The sequence below is a fragment of the Microcaecilia unicolor genome, chromosome 6 (assembly GCF_901765095.1).
Source record: "Microcaecilia unicolor chromosome 6, aMicUni1.1, whole genome shotgun sequence".
In the NCBI taxonomy this organism is placed as follows: domain Eukaryota; kingdom Metazoa; phylum Chordata; class Amphibia; order Gymnophiona; family Siphonopidae; genus Microcaecilia; species Microcaecilia unicolor.
In genome coordinates, this window is record NC_044036.1 from 210,235,830 (window position 1) to 210,262,011 (window position 26,182).

Here is a 26,182-nt window from a genome sequence, read left to right on the forward strand (position 1 = left end):
CTGGTTATTTGCTGCCGAGCAAAGTTCAAAAATATGACATATCAGTGACAATGTCTGTCCTATTGGGGGGGGGGGGGGGGGGGGGAGGAAAAAAAAAAGCCATACGGCTATGGAGAACAACAATATCAGATACGGACAAGCATGGCAATACTCACGTTTCTTGCTTTGTTTTTCCACTTCTGCTTTTAACCTCTTGTACTTGTCTGTCCTGTAAACCAGCACCCATGTAATCCCTGGAAACACATTTAAGGATCCTCTAGTTAATATTATACACCATGCAGCAGGGAGGGCAAGATTCCCCGAGCCAAGCCTCCAAGGGGGGCCCAGCGCTGGGGTCTCTCTCTCTCCTGCGTGTTGGGACCTAGGTGATTGCATTAACACAATAACCCAGTCCCAGCACACAGACCAAGAGAGGAACAGACACAACAGCTGATAGCATGCTGCTTGCTATTTTGCATTTTGGTGGTATATCGTTAGCCTGCATAATTAAATCACACTTGCAAATATTTTTCTGCTACAGATTTATAACCAAAAGCACATGATTTCCTACTGGATCTTGGCTTAAAGGCACAGAGGAATCTCATTTGATATTCAGATTTACAGGAAGTCATAGAACACGAGCAAACTGTCAATGCAAACTATAAACCCCTGAAATCCAGTTTTAAGAACCAAGTCTAACATAAAAATACCATATCTAGACTCCTTCAAAAATGTTACATAGGCTTGTAGAGTTTGTAAATGGACTTCCTATCAGTTGTGTTTGCTGCTTGCAAAGGATCCTTAGAACCTTGACATTTCAAATTTAGGACATCAAAAAGGCAATTAAACATGTGAATACATCTAACAGCATTCATTTATATACAAAGACACAGCCAGGAGAGACTTAAAAAGCAACCCCCCCCCCCCTCCCAAAAAAAACCAAAAAAAAAACCATGCCATTTACAGAAACATAAATATATAACAGAACTGAAAAATGTTGGCACATTTAGACTGACTCTGGACAGAACTTCTGCATGAAGGTAGCTCTTCCCTTATTACTCAATACCTTTCTTTTAAATAGTAGCTCTTTCCTCATTGTTCAATACCTCTCTGTTAAATAGTAGTAAAAAATATCACGTGCATTTGTATAATATACCAGTGGTTCCCAAACCTGGTCCTGGAGGCACCCCAGCCAGTCAGGTTTCAGGGTATAGGTTACCCCACAATGAATATTCATGAGAGAAATTTGTATGCACTGAACAAATGGCTAGAAATGTAAGGAGGGGGGCGACAAAAATTTCTTCAGGTATATTAGTGAAAGGAGGAAGCCTAAAAATGGAATTGTGAGACTGAAGGATGATGCGAACCGCTATGTGGTGTCTATAATTTTAGCTATAAGCTATAAAGTTTTTGCTTCAGGTATACTGCATTACTTCCCATCCCCCATCTCTCTTTTCCTATCAGCCACATGAAGGAATTTCTGGCTGGTCACATGCTCTGATGGTGAAAATGTTGCTAAGGTAACTCAGATACCTGGTATATCCTGTTATAAAAGTAATTTACTGAGAAAAGGTATGGCAAGGACCAATTGCAAGCCTCCAGCACATATGAAAGTCCCAATTACAAGTCTCCAGCCCATATGCAGCACCTATGATTGGTCCAGGGTAGAGGAGAGGTGGATGCTCACCACAGCCTATAAAACCACACTGCAGACAAAGGAACTCTGAAAAATTAGGCTTGGAGAGAGAGTTTCAGATCCATCCAATGGCCTATTGTTTTTCCCGAAGGGGTTTGCTTTCCCCCCTTCGTAAAAACTAATTCTCTATATCTAAGAATCTCTCTCTCTCTTTCATTCATTCTTTCTCTGCTTCTCTCTGTTCTGTGACCTTTGTATGAGGAACAAACTCCTCTTCCTTCTCTTTAGATAGTCTAATTACTTATAATTACCAGAGGTACTGATGTTAGATTTTGTAAGTTTTGTTATAACTTTACAACTGATGTCAGATGTTGTGATGGTGTATGAGTAATTAAAGACTTAATTCTGTGTAATTCCTGTACAATTTTTTCTATATTTTATAAAATTTCATAAGTTGTTTTAGCAAATAGCAAACCAAAATGCGCAGCCTAGTACAGTGGATAATGATGAAGAAAAAGCAAATGTGCTCAACAAATACTTTCTGTTTTCTTTGAACAAAATCCTGGAGAAGGACCACGATTAACTGGCAAAGTACATATGAGAACAGAGCGGATATAGCACCGTTCACGGAAGAGAGTGTTTATGAACAACTTGAAAATCTAAAGGTGGACAAAGCCATGGACCAGACAGGATCCATCCCAGAATATTGAGGAAGCTCAGACAGGTTCTGGCGGGTCCTATTAAAAGATTTGTTTACTAAATCCTTGGAGACGGGGGAGGTTCCGTGGGACTGGAGAACAGCGGATGTGGTCCCTCTTAACAAAAGTGGTGCTAAGGAAGAAGCTGGAAACTACAGGCCAGTAAGCCTCACTTCGGTTAGTGAAAAGTAACGGAAGCGATGCTGAAGGAAAGGATAGTGAATTTCCTGGAATTCAATACGTTGCAAGATTCGAGACAACATGGTTTTACCAAAGGGAAATCGTGCCAAACGAATCTCATTGAATTCTTTGACTGGGTGACCAGGGAATTGAATCAAGGAAATGCGATAGATGTAATATACTTAGATTTCAGCAAAGCTTTTGACACGGTTCCTCACAGGAGGCTCTTGAATAAACTTGACAGGCTGAAGATAGGACCCAACGTGGTGAACTGGATTAGGAACTGGTTGACGGACAGATGCCAGAGGGTGGTGGTTAATGGAACTCGCCCAGATGAGGGAAAAGGTGAATAGTGGAATGCTCAGGGATCGGTGCTGGGGCCAATTCTGTTCAATATATTTGTAAGCGACATTGCCGAAGGGGTTAGAAGGTAAAGTTTGCCTTTTTGCGGATGATACCAAGATTTGTAACAGAGTGGACATCCCGGAGGGAGTGAAAAAACATGAAAAAGGATCTGCAGAAGCTAGAAGAATGGTCTAATGTTTGGCAATTAAAATTCAATGCAAAGTGATGCACTTAGGGAATAGAAATCCACGGGAGACATGTGTTAGGCAGTGAGAGTCTGATATGTACAGGCAGGGAGAGGGATCTTGGGTGATAGTATCTGAGGATCTGAAGGCGACGAAACAGTGTGACAAGGCGGTGACCGTAGCCAAAGGATGCTAGGCTGTTTAGAGAGAGGTATGACCCAGCAGAAGAAAGGAGGTGTTGATGCCCCTTTACAAGTCGTTGTGAGGCCCCACTTGGAGTATTGTGTTCAGTTTTGGAAACCGTATCTTGCCAAGGATGTAAAAAGAATTCAGGCGGTGCAAAGAAAAGCTGCAAAATTGGTATGGGATTTGCATTACAAGATACAGTGGTGGAAAATAAGTATTTGATCCCTTGCTGATTTTGTAAGTTTGCCCACTGACAAAGACATGAGCAGCCCATAATTGAAGGGTAGGTTATTGGTAACAGTGAGAGATAGCACATCACAAATTAAATCCGGAAAATCACATTGTGGAAAGTATATGAATTTATTTGCATTCTGCAGAGGGATTAAATACTTATTTCCCTCTGGCAAACAAGACCTAATACTTGGTGGCAAAACCCTTGTTGGCAAGCACAGCGGTCAGACGTCTTCTGTAGTTGATGATGAGGTTTGCACACATGTCAGGAGGAATTTTGGTCCACTCCTCTTTGCAGATCATCTCTAAATCATTAAGAGTTCTGGCTGTCGCTTGGCAACTCGCAGCTTCAGCTCCCTCCATAAGTTTTCAATGGGATTAAGGTCTGGTGACTGGCTAGGCCACTCCATGACCCTAATGTGCTTCTTCCTGAGCCACTCCTTTGTTGCCTTGGCTGTATGTTTTGGGTCATTGTCGTGCTGGAAGACCCAGCCACGACCCATTTTAAGGCCCTGGCGGAGGGAAGGAGGTTGTCACTCAGAATTGTACGGTACATGGCCCCATCCATTCTCCCATTGATGCGGTGAAGTAGTCCTGTGCCCTTAGCAGAGAAACACCCCCAAAACATAACATTTCCACCTCCATGCTTGACAGTGGGGACGGTGTTCTTTGGGTCATAGGCAGCATTTCTCTTCCTCCAAACACGGCGAGTTGAGTTCATGCCAAAGAGCTCAATTTTTGTCTCATCTGACCACAGCACCTTCTCCCAATCACTCTCGGCATCATCCAGGTGTTCACTGGCAAACTTCAGACGGGCCGTCACATGTGCCTTCCGGAGCAGGGGGACCTTGCGGGCACTGCAGGATTGCAATCCGTTATGTCGTAATGTGTTACCAATGGTTTTCGTGGTGACAGTGGTCCCAGCTGCCTTGAGATCATTGACAAGTTCCCCCCTTGTAGTTGTAGGCTGATTTCTAACCTTCCTCATGATCAAGGATACCCCACGAGGTGAGATTTTGCGTGGAGCCCCAGATCTTTGTCGATTGACAGTCATTTTGTACTTCTTCCATTTTCTTACTATGGCACCAACAGTTGTCTCCTTCTCGCCCAGCGTCTTACTGATGGTTTTGTAGCCCATTCCAGCCTTGTGCAGGTGTATGATCTTGTCCCTGACATCCTTAGACAGCTCCTTGCTCTTGGCCATTTTGTAGAGGTTAGAGTCTGACTGATTCACTGAGTCTGTGGACAGGTGTCTTTCATACAGGTGGACCATTGCCGACAGCTGTCTGTCATGCAGGTAACGAGTTGATTTGGAGCATCTACCTGGTCTGTAGGGGCCAGATCTCTTACTGTTGGTGGGGGGATCAAATACTTATTTCCCTCTGCAGAATGCAAATAATTCATATACTTTCCACAATGTGATTTTCCGGATTTAATTTGTGATGTGCTATCTCTCACTGTTACCAATAACCTACCCTTCAATTATGGGCTGCTCATGTCTTTGTCAGTGGGCAAACTTACAAAATCAGCAAGGGATCAAATACTTATTTCCACCACTGTATATAAGGAGAGACTTGCTGACCTGAACAAATATACCCTGGAAGAAAGGAGAAACAGGGATGATATGATAGAGACATTCAAATATTTGAAAGGTATAATCCGCAAACAAATCTTTTCTGGAGATGGGAAGGCGGTAGAACTAGAGGACATGAAATGAGGTTGAAGGGGGGCAGACTCAAGAAAAATGTCAGGAAGTATTTTTTCACAGAGAGAGTGGTGGATACTTGGAATGACCTCCCGTGGGAGGTGGTGGAGATGAAAATGGTAATGGAATTCAAAAATGCGTGGGATAAAACATAAAGGAATCCTTTCCAGAAGGAATGAATCCTCAGAAGCTTAGCAGAGATTAAGTGGCAGCACTGGTGGTTGGGAGGCGGGGCAAGTACTGGGCAGACTTCTGCGGTCTATGCCCCGAAAATGGCAAGGCTAAATCAATGTCAGGTGTACATATAAAGTAGCAAATATCAGTTTATCTTGTTGGGCAGACTGGATGGATCTGCCATCATCTACTATGTTACTATATAAATCTCTCTCATGAATATTCATTGTAGGTATCTAGAAAACTTGACTGGCGGAGGTGCCTTCAGGACCAGGTTTGAGAACCACTGTAATACATATACCATTGCATGCCACAAAACAAAAGGAGCATGCTCCCAAGTAGTAATAAAAAATAACAAGTACATTTTTATAATATACCACTGTATGCCACAAAACAAAAGCAGCATGTTCCCACATACCATCTCTTTTGTTCTACGCACAGGAAAAAAAAATAGGATTACACATGCACCCACATTTCAATCTAATTAAGGTTTAAAAACACCTTTGTACTTAAATAAAAATTCTGAATGTTGAGCACCTGATTTTCATAACATGATGTCTGTTTTGGTGGCCCTTTACTAGGTGAAAACATCTCAGCACCAATACAATGCCTGCTAGAGAGTCCCTATAACCAGCCCCTCCAAATGACATAATGATTATGATTTAGAAATAATTGCTACTCTAAATGATGAAAGGTTTTTCCATTGTGATAGTTCCTCTGTGTACATCTGTATGCTGCACAAGCTGGCATGTTTTCTAAATATAAGTGAGAAACAATGAACGAAGACAACGTGGATGCAGCAGCTGATAGTTTGTTTGGGCGTACCAATATGGTGGCTGCACAGGGAGACTGCTTCAGCCTTGTGACGTCAGGCCATCTCCTGTCTTATGAAGCATCCTCAATAAGTGAGTACACGAAGGAAAATGATTCATTAGAAGTCATGTGATAGAGGCATATATGGATTAAAAACAAAGGGCTTCTGCCCAGTTAAACTAAGCTGAGTGGGCTGGGAGGGGATATTTAACAGAACAACCAGACAGAGCTAAAGAATATTCCCTCTGGCTGCTGTGGCACTCGCCAGTTAGTGCCAGGGAAATTAAGATACATACCAATGGGTCATCGTCCGCAGACGGCCCAGGAGACCGGAATAACTTTAGAAAAAAACAAGAAGTCCTCTGGAACGCTCCGTCGCGCGGGCCGAGCGCACTGCACATGCGCTAACGGCTTCCCACCCGCGACACGAGCGTGTCCTCTTCAGTTAAATAGAGAACTGGAACAACTCCACGGGGAAGAGGGCGGGTATGTGAGAATAATCAGCCTGCTGTCCTCGGAGATACCTGCTACAGGTATGTATCTTCATTTTCTCCGAGGACAAGCAGGCTGATAATTCTCACCAATGGGTGTCCCTAGCCCCCAGGCTCACTCAAAACAATGAACATTGGTCAAATGGGCCCCACAACGGCGAGGACATAACATGGATTGACCTAAAAAGAAACACAACTGAATGAGAGTGCAGCCTGGAACAGAATAGAAATGCGCCTAGGAGGGTGGAGTTGAATTATGCAGCACCGACTGCCCAAACCAACTGTCGCGTCGGGTATCCTGCTGAAGGCAGTAGTGAGATGTGAATGTGTGGACTGATGACTACGTTGCAGCCTTGCAAATCTCTTCAACAGAGGCTGACTTCAAGTGAGCCACAGACGCCGCCATAGTTCTCACATTGTGAGCCGTGACATGGTCCTCCAGAGTCAGCCCAGCTTGGGCATAAGTGAAGGAAATGTAATCCACCAGCCAATTAGAGATGGTGCGTTTTCCGATGGCGACTCCCCTCCTGTTGGGACTAAAAGAAAGCAACAGCTGGGCGGACTGTCTATAGGGCTTTGTCCGCTCCACGTAAAAGGTCAATGCTCTCTTACAGTCCAAGGTGTGCAACTTGTCTTCACCAGAGCGGGTATGAGGACGGGGAAAGAATGTTGGCAAGACAATTGACTAGTTCAGATGGAACTCCCGACACCACCTTCGGCAAGAACTTAAGGTGAGTGCGGAGGACTACTCGGTTATGATTAAACTTAATGTAAGATGAGTGCACTAACAGGGTTTGGAGTGCACTGACTCTACGAGCTGAAGAAACAGCCACCAAGAAAATGACCTTCCAGGTCAAGTATTTCAGATGGCAGGAATTCAGTGGCTCAAAAGGAGCTTTCATCAGCTGGGCGAGAACGACGTTGAGATCCCATGACACTGGTGGAGGTTTGACTGGGGGCTTTGACAAATGCAAACCTCTCATGAAACTAACTACTAAAGGCTGTCCAGAGATAGGCTGACCTTCTACACGTTGATGATAAGCACGAATTGCACTAAGGAGTCTTGAGACCAGACTCTGATAAGTGCAGAAGGTATTCAGGCAGGCTCCATGTGGACAAGAAAAAGGATCTAGGGGCTTGCTGTCACACCAGACGGCAAACCTACTCTTTGAAAGAAGGTAAAATTATGTCTTACCTGATAATTTTCTTTCCATTAGTCCCTCAGATCAATCCAGAGACTTGTGGTTATGTCCCTCCACTAGCAGGTTAGATAGAGAGACACCGAAGTTCGCCCACAAGAGGGCATGTGCAGCCAGCCCACTTCGGTATACGATACCAAATCAGTAAGAAATCATTTGAACCATAGTCACTCTCCTGCCTCTCAAAAAACAGCAAATAATCTGAAGGAAAACCCTTCAGCTGCTTCACAGTAACAACTGTTTCCAAGAACTTGTTGAATCCAAACTTCCAGACCAACAGAAGAACGCGAACCTAAACAAACATGAACTGTACCAAACTCTGCCATATATACATCATACAGAATCAGCTAATGCGCACCCAGGGAGGGCCTCTGGATTGATCTGAGGGACTAATGGAAAGAAAATTATCAGGTAAGACATAATTTTACCTTCCATAGCGTCCCCAGATCAATCCAGAGACTTGTGGGATGTACCAAGCAGTCCTCAAGAAGGGTGGACCGCATACTCCCTGAAGACAGCACCGAAGCACTGAAAAAACGCATCCTGACACGCAGTGACATAACGTCGGTAATGTGTAGCAAAAAGTGTGTACCGACGCCCAAGTAGCTGCTCTAGAAATCTCGTCCAACGGCACCAGCGGGTACTCCGCAACGGACGTGGCCTAAGCTCTAGTCGAATGCACGCAAATCTGAAGAGGAATCGGCTTCCACGTGGAAGATAAGCAGAGCCGATCGCTCCCGTAGCCATCGAGCGATCGTAGCCTTAGAAGCTATCTGTCCCTTTTGTGTGTCCGCAAACAGGACAAAGAGCTGAACTGACTTCTGGAAGGAATTAGTAACCTCTAAATATGCGAGAAGAGCCCTTTGACATCACAAACAACGCAACTGTCAAAAATCCTCCGGGTAATCTTCCTGCTTGAAGGTTGGTAAATGCACTTCCTGATTAAAGGTGAAAACGCGAAATCACCTTCGGCAGAAACGACGGAACCATACGGACCAAGACTCCAGCTTCCGAAAAAACACAGAAAGGGGATCCCTGCACGACAGAGTCTGCAGCTCCGATACCCTTCTGGCCGAAGCCATGGCCACCAAAACCACCGTCTTCAACATGAGATCCTTCAAAGACGTCTTACTCAGAGGCTCAAATGGGGCCCCACTGTAACGCCCTCAGTACTAGGTTCAAACTCCATTCCGGTACCACCGGCATCTGAGGGGGTCAAACATGACTAACGACCAGGAGAAAACGAACCACATCCGGATGAGCGGCCAACGATCGACCACCTAACTGGCCTCAGAAACAGGCCAATGCTGCCACCTGTACCTTAGGCGAGCTCAAAGAGAGGGCCTTCTCAAGCCCTCTTGCAAGAAGGCTAAGATGGACGCGAGAGGAGCCGACTCCGGCGAAATGGCTCAGGACGAGCACCAAGCAACAAACGTTCGCCAGACTCTAGTGTACGCTGAAGAAGTAGATCGCTTGCACGCTTGCAGCATCGTCCCAATCACCGACTCCAAAAACCCTCTGCATCTGAGCTGCGACCGCTCAATAGCCAAGCTGTAAGACCAAACGGAATGGAATCCTGCATGATCACTGACACCTGAATCAGAAGATCGGGAACGTCCAACAGCCGCAACGGGTCGTCTATCAACAGACGCACCAACTCCGCATACCAAGGATGCCTGGCCAATCCGGAGCCACCAGAATGACCACTCCTGAATGCTGCGCGATCCTGCCAATCACCCGACCGAGCATGGGCCATGGAGGAAAGACATACAGGAGATCCTGCGGCCACCTTTGCAATAGGAATTCGGACCCGAATTCCCTGCCCCTGCTGAAAAAGCGAGGCACTTTGGCATTGGAATAGCGGGCCATAGATCCAGTACTGGCATCCCCCAACGAGATGTGATCCGGTCGAACATTACTGGAGAGAGCTCCAACTCCCCCACATTCAACTATTTCCGGCTGAAGAAATTCACCTGCACATTCAGGACTCCTGCGATGAGAGCCGCTGACAAAATAAATAGCCACATTTACGCTCAGCGGCAAAAGGCAAGCGCCTCCGTTGACAACTGAGCGCTCCGAGTGCCCCCTTGACGATTGACATAAGCTACCGCTGTCACATTGTCGCAAAGGGCTCGTACCGACTGGTTCAGCACCAAAGTCTCAAAGGCTTGCAGTGCCAGCCGAATCGCCTGCAATTCCAGATTGATTGACAACCGAGCCTCCGCTGGACTCTGATGAAGCAGGTTGGAACTACAAAACAAAGGGAACAAATTCCCATTCCCCAATTGCAACTGGGGACAGACTCAACTGTGCCTAAAGGAAGAAACGTTGGCAGGTGGCAAGAACTGCCTGACAGCGTTGAGCTTGCATGTAGACTCAAAGAAAAATCTGTAGTGAAGTCCAGGTTGTAACTGTGCAATAGAAAAACTAAGACATCTGAGCTGAGGTAATCTTGGTCCACTCCTCCTGAAACCAGCACAGGAGTCCTGCCTGAGGAGTGAACTGAGACTCCAGCATTGGAAGATGCAGCAGGCATAGGCTGACCTGAGATTGAAACAGAGCTCATTCTACCAGCAGCCAGGTGGCTTGTCGTAGTGGAAGTGGAAACCCTGAAAGTGGTTTTCCTGGCCCACAAAACCTATGACAAAACCAAGTGGATTAAAAATCAGCCTAAACTCATTCTCCCTTTGTCCCTTCCATTAATGATGTACACACACCTGAACCTCATTAAGGAGGGTCCAGAAATATTCTTACTGTAAATTTTAGATTGTAAGCTCTTTTGAGCAGGGATTGTCTCTCTCTATGTTGGATGTTCAGCGCTGTGTGCGTCTGGTAGCGCTATACAAATGAAAATAATAATAATCGCCTAATGAAGCACAGGCATCTCTACCAGAAGACTTTCAGATAGTCAGTACTTTCCAAGCTGCAGCTAAAGGCTCTCACTGCCACAGCACAGCTGCAGGGGACTAATGAATCTCCGACCTCGCCCCTGGAAAGCTGTGGAAGACTCAAAGCTGTGGGAGACCTGAGTACTCCCACAGGAGTCTGCAAACTTCCCCAGGCCTCCTTTCTTAGAAGCCCTTAATAACCAATCTGAAGAAACTGGGAGTGATCCACACCAGTTCCCCAGTCACATTTCTGAAAAATCTACATATAAAACTGCCTGAATTAGAAGCACATCAGGGCCCAGGGGAGACACTGGGGCTTCAGCATTGCCATGTGGAGTGGCAAGAAAGATGGTGCCATCACGTGCGCACGCACACCCAAGAAAACAACTGCCCTGCGCCCCCCAAAATGAGCTGGGAGGGAAGGAGCACACCGCTCCACGGAGTTGGGCTGTACAGTGGAACACCAGCATGGGAAACAGCAGCAGCCCAGTGGCTCCCACACTAGGAGCCGCTTTTGCTCTGCCCACTGGCGTAGATAGGATAGCGAGTACTCACCCCCTGGGGAATCGCTGTCACATGCCAAGTCGGTCCTCACACCATCCAGGCCGGTACTGCAAGCCGGCATGAGCTTGCCGTGCTGGACAAATCTCAGACTGAGGAGATTTTTTTTTTTTTTTTTTAAAGGTAGGAGAGGACGCCGGAACAAAAGAAACCTCAGATTCATTTTAAAGTCAGGACAGCGAGAACCCCAAACCCCAATCAGCAGAGGAAAAAGGGGTTGAAGGGGGAGGAAAGGAGGGACCTGGCACTACCAGGTGTGCACCCAAGTCCCATAACCGGGACACCTCAGACCCCAGCCACTCAACTAGACCCATGGGACCAGGCCAGGAGCCAATCAATCCAGAAATGCACAGATATGACCATCCAACGGCCCCGCAGCGCAAACAACTTTTGACGGACCTCTGACGCCGACATCGGCCCTAAGACCGGCTCCCAGCCCAGCGCTCACATACCTCTGAAGCCTGGAACTCTGAGGACTGAGAAAACACTGCTTAGCCTGCAGGGATCTGTGTTTGTATCTCTGTGAAGTTTTTTTTTTTTCAGAGGCAGGAGAGAAACACCGACAGACGAATCCCTAAGCAGCAGTAGGCTCGATCCAATTCTCTGGTCACCCAGTCACAGAATTCAATCAGATTTGTCACAATTTACCTTTGGTAAAACCATGTTGTCTCAGATCTTGTAATCTATTGGATTCCAGGACATTCACTATCCTTTCCTTCAGTATCGCTTCCATTACTCTTCCGATAACTGAAGTGAGGAATTACCAGCCTGTAGTTTCTAGCTTCTTCTCCAACACCACTTTTGTGAATAGGGATCACATCCGCTTTCTCTCCAATCCCAAGGAACCTCCCCTGTCCTCCAAGGATTTATTAAACAATCTTTACAAGGACCCATCAGAACCTCTCTGAGCTCCCTCAACATCCTGGGATGGATCCTGTCTGGTCCCATTTGTGGTCATCACTTTCCAACTACATTTCAGTGGCAGTCTCATCTTCTGTTTAGTCTTTGTTTGGTCTCACTTCCTGCTTTGTGGGTAAGAAGTGATTCACTAAGATTGTTGAAATTTTCTGCTCATTGTGCAGCGGCAGCAGCCAAAAAAACAAAGAGAAAGCTAAGAATTATTTGGAAAGGAAGAGAGAGTCTCATAATATATCTGTATTACTCCATGGTGAGATTGTACCTTGAGTATTGTGTGCAATTCTCCTCAGTATATCTCGAAAAAGATATGCTAGAACTGGAAAAGGTACAAAGGACAACCAAAATGATTAAGGGGTTTGAATGACACTCATATGAAGAAAGGCTAAAGATGTTAGGGCTCTTGTCCTCCCTTAGGGCCCTGTTTACTAAGGTGCGCTAGCATTTTAGCATGTGCACAAAATTAGCACTTGCCATGTATGTGCCTACACAGCACGCGCTAAAAGCACCAACACACCTCTAGCGCAGCTTAGTAACAGGGCCCTAGTGGTCCATCTGAAATTCTCTTTCTGGCTTCTTGCTTTAACGTACCAAAAAAAGGTTTTTATTTTATGTTTTTGCCTCCAAGGCAAGTTTCTTTTCAAATTCTCTCTTTGCCTTTCTTTTCAGTGCTTGCATCTAATTTGCCATTCCTAAGCAGTTTCCTATGATCTTCATTTAGAAACCTCACCCATTTTCTGAAGGATATTCTTTTAGACCTAACCGCCTCTTTCACCTCACTTTTTAAAGATGCCGGATGTCATTTGCCTTCCTTCAGCCTTTTTTTTTATATCGATTTTATTGATAACACTTAGACACAATACAGCAAATAAAGCAAACAGCACATAAGAAATGTCATCAGGTTTATGAGTTTTCTCCCCTCTTCCCCTAACTCCCCCCCCCTCAACTCTACCCCCACCCCCCCCCCCACCGGTTCTGTTAACAGTTCAATATCCTACTTCTCACAACAGGTGTCACAGGTGTCCCAAATGGTAGCCAGACTTTACAAAACTGGTCTCCTTTTTTCGAGGCCAAGTCTCCCACTTTTTTCTTTTCCAGCATGCAACATTGCATCATGGCTCTCGCCATTGTGGTACTCCAGGCGGTTCTGATTGTAGCCACAGTTGTAGTATAGTACGTTTGCCCATCAAGACACTCTTTTCAAAACGCTTTGAGTCCCTCTGGTGACTTGCCACGAACATTATAGACATCAAAGAGTTGTCCCGGCGCTGGCTGCCAGTGTACGCTCCACATTTGTGATATTTGTTGTCCCAGTTTTGTCCAGAAAGGGGTCACCTTTGTGCAATACCAAAACATATGTCCTAGAGAAGCTCCCACAATTCCACATTTTGGGCAGTCGTCCGTTGTCCCTCAGGGTCGCCTTATAAGCCCTGTGTGGTGATATATACAGCCTCATAATAAATTTATAATGCATTTCCTGCCATGCCACATTTTCTGTCACCTGATACACACTCATCAAGCACAGTTGATCTGTTCTGGGTCCGGTTTCCACCGCAACTCTTGATGCCATTGTTGCGACACTTGTGTGTAGTCCAGGGTCCCCTGTAAGTCTCTGAGGAGGTGGTGGTGGAAGTACTTAAGCGGTACTTTTAATTGTGCTTCCAGACCCAGCATATCGCTCATGGATTCCCATACTTGCTGAGTGAGGATCTGGCGTGGGCAATGTTCGTATGTAGTGCTTAAGTTGCATGCATTGAAAATAGTCTTTCTGTCAGAGCCCAAATTCTGCACACAAGGCTGGAATGTTTTGATGGTCCCTGTCTCGGATACTACCTGAAATAAATATTTAATACCACAAATCTCCCATTTCTTAACAAAGCAGATTTTCCCCCCTCTGGGAATGCTAAGTTAGTAATGGGGACACTACACTGTTCTAATTATTTTTCCCTGCTCAACCATTTCCATGCTTTCCGCAAAGGGTTCAAAAGAAAACCTATATGGGCCTAGAGTTGGTAGTTCTTCAGATGAGGCATGAAGCCAGTAAGCAAATCCCATTGGGGCCATCAGTGAGGTTTCCACTCTAGTGCAGGAGAAAAACTCCCTCGAGCGAAACCAATCTGATAAATGCCGCAAACTACATGCCATTGTTAAGTTAGGTCAAGCAGCCCCAGCCCCCCTTTAGACAGGGTCTCATAAGTTTATTTAATCCAATACGTGCTCGCTTTCCCTGCCACAAAAACACTGTAAGGGTTTGTGTAGCCACCTCTCCTCTTTATACCCCCATATGGCAGGGATCATCTGAAAGACATATGTCCATCTGGGAAAAATAAACATGTTATACCTAACGATTCTTCCCCTCAAAGACAGGGGTAAGCCTGCCATCCCTGCAAAGCCTCTTTTGTGTGTTTCTTCAGGGGGTCCATATTTTCTTTATACAATTTGTTAAATCCCTCGGGATATAGACTCCTAGGTATTTAAGTGTACCCACAGCCCATTGAAAGGGGAACGGGCCTTCCCACTCCCTTTGCACTGCTTCTTGTATCGGGAGGGCCAATGACTTGTTGTAAGTTTAATTGCAATCCCGAATAGAACCCAAATTCGTCTATGACTTCTAGTACGCGTTGGACTGAGGTCTTCGGTTGGGTGAGGGTAAGGAACATATCGTCAGCAAAAGCCAGCGTTTTTATTAAATTCCCATGTAGTGTGACTCCTTGTATATCCAGGTCTAGCAGCATTGTGCGCAAAAGCGGCTCTAAATATAAAGAAACAATAGGGGAGACAATGAGCAGCCCTGCCTGGTGCCGTGCTCTACACGAAAAGGCATAGATCTGGTGCCGTTATTAATATTTGTGCTGTGGTATTCTTATATAGTGCTTGTATGGCATCTAAAAACCATCCGCCCAATCCAGTGTATTCCAGCACCTGAAACAGGTAATCCCAATTGACTTTGTCAAACGCCTTGGCTGCATCTAAGTTGACTAATAGGAGGGGGTCTCCCGTAGCTTGCCCATATGCCACTGCCAAGAGGGCTTTCCGTACCTGCTGAACCGCCTGACGACCCTTAACAAACCCTACCTGGTGTTCTCCGAACAGCACTGGTATATGGGGCATCAGTCTATTTGCCAGTACTCGGGACAGGATCTTAACATCAACTTTAATGAGGGAGATGGGTCTATAAGATTCTACTTGGTCTTTAGGTTTAACTGGCTTAGGAATTAATGTAATCAATGCCTCGTTCTCTCTGGGCGAAAAGGATCCCCTAGATACTACTGCGTCTAAATAATCCACCAAAGCTCCACACAGTTGTGGCGTCAGCATTTTATAATATTCATTGGAGAAGCCGTCCAATCCTGGTGCCGAGCCTAATTGCAAGGCTTTTATTACTTTAAATACTTCCTGTGTTTGTAGTGGCGCAGACAATGTTTGGCGGGCCTCCTCTGACAACTGTGGCATTTTTGCATCTTCTAAGTAATCTTTAGTCTGGGGCCCTGAACCCTGTTTCTGGGAGTATACATCTGCATAAAGTGCTGATAGAATGTAGTTACTATATCTTGTAATTGGGTGTTTGTCCCCCCTAGAGTTCTCGATCACTGGAATAAATCGCTGTGCAGTAGTTGCTTTTGCCACCCTTGCCAAACAGCTTCCCAGATTTATTCCTGTAATCGCTGAAAATTTAGGCGCCGCACCAATAGTTGTCTCATGGCTTGTTCATGTATAAGGAGTTTAATGCTACTAAGGCTGCTGACATTGAATCTCTGTTAGTTATTGTAGGGTCACCTAAATATTTCCTCTTTGCCTTCACGTATGCCGTCTCTGAGCGCAGTATCCCAGCTGCCAGGCGCTTTTTCCTAGCACACTGGAATGCTATCACTTCCCCCCTCATAACCGCCTTGGAAGCCTCCCAATATGTTATGGCCGAGTCACACAGTGTCAGGTTTGTGTCCTCATATAATTGCCATTTCTCCTGTAGGTGAGTTAATAGTTGTTTATCATGATACAAATATGCAGGGAATCTCCACTGGCTACCCTCTCCACCACCCCTTCCTACGTTAAGTTCCACCAAATCATATTATGAATTCCTTCAGCCTTTAATATGTGGAATACTTAGTCTAGGCTTCCAGGATGATATTTTTAACAATGTCAATGCCTTATTCAACTGTATGTACTCACTCCAGTTGTTCTATCAAACTTGATTGTGTTATGATCATTCTGTCAAGTAGTCCTAACATGAAATCCTGTGTTCTACTAAAGGACCAGATTTAGAATTGCCACCCCTATTGTTGGTTCCTGAGCCAACTGCTAGGAACTTTACACCTTCTAGCATGCTCTAGTTTTACATTTACCGAGTCAAAAACAGCGATTCAGATGAGGGGAGGATGTTTTATTTATAATCGGTTCTGCAATTTTTAAAATTTTCACGGATCGATCTGTTTGGCATTTAATGTTTTTATTGGAAAAGTAATGGAAGCGATGCTGAAGGAAAGGATAGTGAATTTTCTGGAAGCCAATAAGTTGCAAGATCCGAGCCAACATGGTTTTACCAAAGGGAAATCGTGACAAACGAATCTCATTGAGTTCTTTGATTGGGTGACAGGAGAATTGAATCAGGGACAAGCTATAGACATAATCTACTTAGATTTCAGCAAAGCTTTTGACACGGTTCCCCACAAGAGGCTTTTAAATAAACTGGATGGGCTGAACTGAATTAAGAACTGGTTGACGGACAGACGCCAGAAGGTGGTGATTAATGGAATCGCTCGGAGGGAAAGGTGAGTAGTGGAGTGCCTCAAGGATCGGTACTGGGGCCGATTCTGTTCAGTATATTTGTGAGTGACATTGCAGAAGGGTTAGAATGTAAAGTATGCCTTTTTTGCGGATGATACTAAGATTTGTAACAGAGTGGACACCCGGGAGGGAGTGGAAAACATGAAAAAGGATCTGAAAAAGCTAGAAGAATGGACTAAGGTTTGGCAATTAAAATTCAATGCGAAGAAATGCAAAGTGATGCACTTAGGGAATAGAAATCCACGGGAGACGTATGTGTTAGGTAGTGAGAGTCTGATAGGTACGGACGGGGAGAGAGATCTTGGGGTGATAGTATCTGAGGATTTGAAGGCGACGAAACAGTGTGACAAGGCGGTGGCCATAGCTAGAAGGTTGTTAGGCTGATTAAAGAGAGAGGTGTGACCAGCAGAAGAAAGGGGGTGTTGATGCCCCTGTATAAGTCGTTGGTGAGGCCCCACCTGGAGTAGTGTGTTCAGTTTTGGAGGCCGTATCTTGCTAAGGATGTAAAAAGAATTGAAGCAGTGCAAAGAAAAGCTACAAGAATGGTATGGGATTTGCGTTACAAGACGTATGAGGAGAGACTTGCTGACCTGAACATGTATACCCTGGAGGACAGGAGAAACAGGGGTGATATGATACAGACGTTCAAATATTTGAAAAGTATTAATCCGCAAACTAACCTTTTCCGGAGAGGCGAAGGTGGTAGAACGAGAGGACATGAAATGAGATTGAAGGGTAGCAGACTCAAGAAATATGTCAGGAAATATTTTTCACGGAGAGAGTGGTGGATGCTTGGAATGCCCTCCCGCAGGAGGTGGTGGAGATGAAAATGGTAACGGAATTCAAACATGCGTGGGATAAACATAAAGGAATCCTGTTCAGAAGGAATGGATCCTCAGGAGCTTAGCCGAGATGAGTGGCAGAGCTGATGGTGGGAGGCGGGGATAGTGCTGGGCAGACTTATACGGTCTGTGCCCTGAAAAAGACAGGTACAAATCAAAGTAAGGTATGCACAAAAAGTGGCACATATGAGTTCATCTTGTTGGGCAGACTGGATGGACCGTGCAGGTGTTTTTCTGCCGTCATTTACTATGTTACTATGTAAAAACGGCACAATTTTTAATTTTTGAAGTACTGTGTCTTTTTGTATAAGACCCTTAAACATATTTACTAAGCTTTTGCAATATTTTATAGGTTTTTGAAGCTTTTTAGGTGCTTCAGTGAGAGGCATCTTTGACCTCAGGCGTGCACCATATAAACCTGCTAGCTCATGTACAGTTGCTTTCATGCCGATCAAGGAGGAGGAATTCTGCAAGGCAAATGTCTGGTGCTATTTATAAGTAATTGTTCTTCTATTTTTCAATCTTGAAGCTTTTTGAAGAAATCATTGGCTCTACGCTTAAAAAAACTTTTGCTGAGATACTACTGCTGCTGTCTGTTTTGAACACAATACTTACTATTAGGTGTAAGTGCCCTGTGGGACCTAATTGGTATGTGTCCTTCTTATATGATAGCACAGATAGACCTCTCCCCTAATCTCACAAGTTGATATCCCCTCCCTTAAAGATGTGAGTTCTTTGATACACTGCATTCTGGTGGAAGAAGTAAATGGTGCAAGGGGACAAGTTTTATCACAATCACAGAAGTATAAAAGATAACAAATGATATACCCTTAGATCTTTTTGATATAAGATCTGGTTAGGTTCAATACTGAGTGAATAGAGTAAGATAGTTAAAGGGATAGACCTAAACATCCTTGTTATACTTTTCTGTGGTTAGTTTGAGGACAGTATCCTGAACTAACATAAGGATTGCATTTGCTGACTTCTGGGACTAGGAGGATTCAATCTTTTTATAGTGTGTTTTACAGCAGAACACAGAAATAACTGGAGTCAAAAACTTTTGACAGGTAGAAAGGCAATGTGGGTTGTTGATTTTAGCTCATACCAGAAGCTGCTCAAGGCAAGTTACATTCAATTAAAATAGATATTTTCCTATCCTCAGAGGATTTACGATCTGTATGTACCATCTGATGCAATGGACAATAAAGTGATTCTCCAAGATCACAAGGAAAGACAGTGAGATTGAACCTGACTTCCCTGGTTTTTGGCCTGCTGTTTTAACCTTTAGGCTACTCTCCACTTACTGGAGGAATGGATCCTTGCCTTTAGATGAATGATTGAGAAAGGTGGGAAAATACCACTGAAATAGATTTATTTTCAGACTCAGAAATGAAGCACACCTTTTTCTTATTCAAGTGCATAAATGTGGCAAGCCAGATAAGATATTTGAAATACATAATTTGAATTGAGTGTCTTCTGTTTCTATTGAAGAGAATTTTGAATATCATGTAAACCAAGTTAATTTTTCTAGAAAATAGAATTTTATATTTTTCTTAGACTAAGATGATGAAGGGATGGTGGCGGGTTTATTCTGCTATTTCCAGCATGTTAATTGCATGATTGTATATATAGAGGGAAAATATAGAGGGCGAGAGAGAGAATATTTGTGTAAGGAGGTGAATAAATGTTTATGAAATTTATGAAGTTTATGAGATTGGGTGCCAGAGCCGGTGGTGGGAGGCGGGACTGGTGGTTGGGAGGTGGGGATGGTGCTGGGCAGACTTATACGGTCTGTGCCAGAACTGGTGGTGGGAGGCGGGGATAGTGCTGGGCAGACTTCTACGGTCTGTGCCCTGAAAAGGACAGGTACAAATCAAGGTAAGGTATACACAAAAAGTAGCACATATGAGTTTATCTTGTTGGGCAGACTGGATGGACCATGCAGGTCTTTTTCTGCCGTCATCTACTATGTTACTATGTTATATGTATCATTAACATAGTAGATGACGGCAGAAAAAGACCTGCATGGTCCATCCAGTCTGCCCAACAAGATACACTCATAAGTGCTACTTTTTGGGTATACCTGACCTTACTTTGTTTCTGACATTTTCAGGGCACAGACCATAGAAGTCTGCCCAGCAATAGCTCCACCTCCCACCACCAGCTCTGCCACCAAATCTCTGCTAAGCTTCTGAGGATCCATTCCTTCTGAACAGGATTCCTTTATGTTTATCCCACACATTTTTTAATTCCATTACCGTTTTCATCTCCACCACCTCCTGCGGGAGGGCATTCCAAATATCCACCACTCTCTCCGTGAAAAAATACTTCCTGACATTTTTCTTGAGTCTGCCCCACTTCAATCTCATTTCATGTCCTCTAGTTCTACCACCTTCCCATCGATGGACAAGGTTAATTTGCGGATTAATACCTTTCATAAATAAATTTGCATCCATTAATTTTTTTAACAGATTCTACAGATATCTGCTGTATTACTTTTTTCTGCTTGCTATAAACCATCCATATAATCCAGTGTCCTGGCTTTAACTATCAATTCCTCATTCTTAAGTTTCATTCACCTCTCTTTAACCTTTCTTCAGTGTATTTACTCCCACTATAAATAAATCAGTGCTTAATCTCTGACTAGTCTGAGGACCAAATTATCATCCTATCCTATAACATAAGGCATGAGTAGCCATACTGGGTCAGACCAATGGTCCATCAAGCCAGTATCCTGTTTTCCAAACAGTAGCCAAGCCAGTTAGCTAGGGAAATTCCTTAGAAAACATCTAATTTTACCTCCACTTTGTATATATCCTTCAGAAACATTAAAGAAAAACATGTATGTTTGCTTTTTTATGTATTATGCAACAGGTCACTTACATCAATTTCAATCTTTTATCTTTCAACCTCACTCTTAAAATCTCTCCTGTACAGACCAGAAGTTTTCCAGTGAATGAAAGGGAGGACGTGTGCCTGAATCGATCAAGAAGTTGGTCGGTAGGGCTCTGTACCATTTTAGGGGCTGGGGCTGTAGGAATCGGCAAAAAAACCAGAACGTATACCTGAAAACAAAATAGGTGCTGGCTGATGTGGAGTATAGCAGATGAGTCCTAAGCTGTGGAAAAGGGATGTCTAGTATTAGTAATGTCCAACTCTCCTCTGGTAATAGCTTGTCTCTTACCTTCTGCCAGCAGCGCAGTACAGACGGAAATAAAAACGATAAGGATAGTATCAGCAAACATAGTACTCATGGTGCGAATTATGATGTTTCCCAAAGTTCAGACACAGAAACAATACTTATGCCAGAAGAGTGGACCCCCCAGCTTTCCACAAACAAATCCACCACGCTATGATGTCACTTCCGGCTTCTAGTCCCATAAGAATGAGGTGGAGAAAAAATTGAGGGCATGACGTCATAAGGCTGAAGCCTACCCCCAGCAGCAGCCGCTAATACACTCAAAACAAATCAAGGAAAGTGTATCACCTGCTGTATCCGAGTTGTCCTTATTCATTATTTTCTCTGTTATATTTAGAAACATGCTGGCTTGTGCAGCATACGGATGTACAAAGAAGAAATATCACAACGAATAACCTTTCATCGGATAGAATAGTAATTTGTCCTAAATCGTCGTAATTAGTCACTTGGAGGGGCTGGACACCTTGCAAGCATTGTATTAATGCTGACATTTTTTCACCAAGTGAAGAAGGGCCACCAAAACGGACATAATCTTATGCGAATCAGGTGCTTAACAGTCAGAGTTTTTATTTTTAAGTACAAAGGGTTTTTTTTAAACTGTAATTAGTTTGAAACTTGGGAGCATATTTTTCCTGTGCTAGATCAAAAGAGAAAGATGGTATGCTGAACTTGCACCTTTTGTTTTGTGGAATGCAGTGGTATATTATTATAATGCATCACTTTATTACTACTATTTGAAAACGAGGTATTGAATAATGAGGGAAGAGTTACCTTCAAGCAGAAGTTATGTCCAGAGCCAGTCTAAGGGGCCCTTTTACAAACGGGTGATAGAGCTACATTGCGAGTTGCGCAGCATGCGGCAAAACATAACTACCACAGGGCACACGCAGGTGCCCAGCATTAGTTCTGAGTTTTCCGTACACCGTTTCCAGTGCTAGAAAATAATTTTTCTTTTCTGGCATTGGGGGGGGGGGGGGGGGGGGGAGGTGTTCCCTGCACTAATTGGGTAGCTCTGGCACATTGACACGCATTGCCAGATTAAAGACAGGTTAATGCATGAGCCCTTACCATTTACTAACTAAGTTGATGGTAAGTGCTCAGGCAGTAAATGGCAGCATGCTAATTTTGATATTAGAACATGGCCATTAACACAGTGGCATACCAAGGGTGGGGCAGTGGGAGCAGTCTGCCCCAGGTGCATGCTACAAGGGGGTGCAGGGAGCAGCTGCATGGCTGTCAGCTCTGCCGGTTCCCTGCTCCTTGACATTACTTCCTGTTTCAAGGCAGGGAACCGGCAGAGCCGCCAGCTGCGCAACTGCTTCCTGCATCCCCAGGAGGTAAGAATGATAAGCTCAGGGGATGAAGGTGATGTGCCGCCGGTCATGATTCGCAGGGGGTGATTGCACCGGGGAGGGGGGGGGTGCAGCAGCGATCCGTACTAGGTAGCAGCCGACCTAGAACACCACTGCATTTACAACTCCAATACAAACAAAATGCCTTTTTCCCGCCACAGTAAAATGGCCTTAGCATGCAGCAATCCCATGCAACAACGCTACCATGGGCCACTTTAACACTGCATGGTAAAAGGGACACTAAATATGCCATCATTTCCAAGTTCTGTTGTATATATTTATTTCTTACTAAAGTCTGTTTGGATTTAAATGGCATGTTTTGGGGTGTTGTTTTTTGTAAAATCTTTGGCTCACGGCTCTGTGTTAGTATGTAGATGAGTCCTGGGAACAATGATGGCTAAGAGAAAACAGCAGTAGGAGTTGGAGCTGAATGACATATTTCTCCAATGGTTGTGCATAACTTGAGGAGATGTCCTGGTTGTCAGGAAGCTGAAGTCTAGGAGGAGGAAACTGTGACGATCACCCTCACCCCACTTACCCCACTGAATCCTGTGGCCAAAAAGACACCCCAAAATTACCAGCCAACATTCCCTCATTCTGAGCTGCACCAGGTCTGGGAAGAGCAGCAAGAATGGAATGCTGGCATTCACAGGCTGCTGGGACATGCTGATTAGTTACAGCAAGCAACAGAGGCAACATGCGAGCAGATGCAGCTTGTGTTTCAAGTGCAGTGAGAACAGCTGAAGTTAATGAGCGACACAATATTGCGGGAGCTGCAGGAGTCCAAGAGACAAGCCGAAAGGTATTTTGAGGAGTAGCAGAGACATTTCCACGTGCTATGCCAGGAGCTGCGAGAACTGTGGTGTGAATTGTGTGGCTTTCAGGATGACTGGGCACCCCCTAGGTGCAGGGGGGTAGGTTTTCCTTATCATTCCTCCATCTATCTGTCCTATGATGTCCGTCATGCGCTATATCCACCCCTGTTTTCTTTTCTTCTCTCCACAGCCAACCATACTGGTCATCTTCCATTCCCCACAGCTTTTCCGAGCCCTGCACATCTCAATATGTATCTTCCACATCTAATATCTATAATCTCCCCTCCCCCAATTGTATGCACCTCCAATTGTGTACCTTTTTTTTTTAACTTGCAATAAACTTTTATTGATATCAATGTGTACACAGGCAGAATGCCAACTGTAACCTCCAAGTAGCACACATCATAACTGAGAAAAGAAAAGAAGAAATACAAAAATAAAAAAATTTCCCCTTTGTAATAATGATAAAACTAATCAATATATCATGTCTCATGGGAAAATATTGTGAGTAACAGCATCCCCAAGTTTTATACACCCTGAGTTCATCGAAGGCCTAACAGGTGTCTATATGGAGTTCACACCACATAAAAGGAGCCCATATGATCATATTTAATGGCAGTTAATTTTGCCATCAAGTAGAGATAGTTCAATTTTGTCATCAGGTGGTCCTTGTTGGGCAACTCTGTTTCTTTACCAGCAGAAGCTAAACATAGCCGTGCAGCTGTAGCCACCATATGTACCAGTCGGGAAATCTCGACGTCCTCTTAGGGAGAAGAGACATTAACCCATTAGTGCCCAATGTTCCAATAATAAAATCCCATATGGGAACGTTGGGCACTAATGGGTTAAGCAAAAAAAGAGAGGATAGAAGGCAGGCAAGACTTGTATAAATTGAGCCTCCATTTCCCAATATTTCTGTACTTTCGAGCAAGTCCACCATATATGCTCGAAGGTCCCCTGAAGACCACATTCTCTCCAGCAAAGCCCTGAGCCAGAGCCAAAAATCTTTTTCAATCGTGCTGGAGTATAATACCACTGAAAGAGCATCTTAAAACCATGCTGTATGTAGTTTGAAGCAATTGTAACTTTAGTGAGTTTAGTATAGATCATCTGCCATTGTGAAACTGATAAGGGTGCTCCCAATAACGTTTCCCAGCGATGCTCATACATTTGAGTAATAGGTCTACTATACTACAAAGCTTTATATAACCTAGATATCAGTCCTTTTCCCACCCCAAGTCTAAAGAGTTTCAATACTTCTTGGTCCCCTTTCTGCCAGTCAGGTACAGCTTTTTTGTAAATAAGGTCTTGTAATTGGCAATAGGAAAAATAATCAGTGTCAAGCAACCCATACTGATCACACATCACATAAAACTTCAAAGGGGATAAAATTTCCTTTTACCAAAAATTGTCCCAAGACCCGTAGTCCCTTAGCCTCCCATCTGCTAAATACCCCCATGAGATTGGTCATTAAAAAACCCGGAGTGTATAAAATGGGAGTGTCAAAAAAATAACACTGAGTTGGAAACACCACCTTCCTAGTTGCACACCATTCAGCCAGTATACATGCCATGCTATAAGGTGCAGCATCCATCTGGGCGCACAACTGTGACAAGGGAAACCAAGGCAAAAAATCTAAAGGCATCCCCCTCACCACAGACTGTTCAAGTTGTAACCATTGTTTCGTGAGAGATGTGATCCAATTGAAGAGGGCTGTAAGCTGCGCTGCTCGATAATAATAAGAAAACTCAGGAAGTCACATAACCCCTTGTTCCCTAGCAACATACCTTCAAGCCCGAGGTTTAAGTACATAAGCACATAAGCACTGCCACGCTGGGAAAAGACCAAAGGTCCATCAAGCCCAGCACTCTGTCTCCGACAGCGGCCAATCCAGGCCCCAAGAACCTGGCAAAAAAACCAAAATTTAATAACGATCAATGGACTTTTCCTTCAGAAATCTGTCCAGACCCCCTTTAAACTCAGTAAGGCCAGCTGCCGTCACTACCTTTTCCAGCAATGAGTTCCAGAGTCTTAACTACGCGCTGAGTAAAGAAAAACTTTCTCCGATTTGTTTTAAACCTACCACATTCTAATTTCATCTTGTGTCCCCTGGTTCTATTATTGTTAGAAAGCGTAAACAAATGCTTCACATCTGTCCGCTCTATCCCGCTCATTATTTTGTAAACCTCTATCATATCACCTCTCAGCCGCCTTCTCTCCAGGCTAAAGAATCCTAGCCATCTTAACCTCTCCTCATAGGGTAGTCGTCCCATCCCTTGTATCATTTTTGTCGCCCTTCTCTGCACGTTTTCCAATTCCTTTATATCTTTATTGAGATTAGGCGACCAGAACTGAACACAATACTCCAAGTGCGGTCACACCATGGAGCGATATAACAGCATTATAACATCCTCATGCTTGGTTTCCATCCCTTTTCTAATAATACTCACCATTCTGTTCGCCTTCTTAGCCGCCGCAGCACATTGAGCGGAAGATTTCAACGTCCTATCCACAATGACTCCCAGATCCCTTTCTCGGTCCGTAACTCCTAACGCGGAACCTTGCATAACATAGCTGTAATTCGGGTTCCTCCTTCCCACTTGCCAAGTAGAAATCCTTTAGGGGTCTGCAGAGGAAAACAGGCAAAAAGATAAAGAAAGCGCAGAAGCACTTTGATCTTAGCAGCACTAATGCAGCCCAACCAGGAAATACTGAGACTGTCCCAGCGATTAAGATCATCTAATACCTTAGAGAGCAAGGGACGATAATTTAAACTGAAAGCAGATCTAAATCAGCTGGAATCTGAACCCCTAAATAATGTATACGAGGCGCCCACCAATAAGGGAAGCGTTCTCGTATTTCTGACAATTGAGGGTCTACAACGGTAAGGTTAAGCAGCTCTGATTTCGAAATATTAACCGTGAAGCCCGATAAATGTTCATACTGTGTCAGTGATCTGTGAATAGCTGCTAACGAGTGAATGGGTTCAGTTAAAGTAAAAAG

The 26,182-nt window shown here is 44.3% G+C and overlaps 1 protein-coding gene across 1 annotated transcript in view; it reads right to left on the reverse strand.

Moving 5' to 3' along the window:
- TMCO1 (transmembrane and coiled-coil domains 1) overlaps positions 1–21,104 on the reverse strand; it is a 250,924-nt gene extending 229,820 nt beyond the window's left edge. The window contains exons 1-2 of the mRNA XM_030207196.1: positions 20,998–21,104; positions 156–233 (exon numbers count right to left, since the gene is read on the reverse strand). Coding sequence (XP_030063056.1) covers positions 156–233; positions 20,998–21,067 — 148 coding nt within the window. The 5' untranslated portion in view covers positions 21,068–21,104. The remainder of the gene's footprint in view (positions 1–155; positions 234–20,997) is intronic.
- Between the last annotated feature and the right edge of the window lie 5,078 nt (positions 21,105–26,182).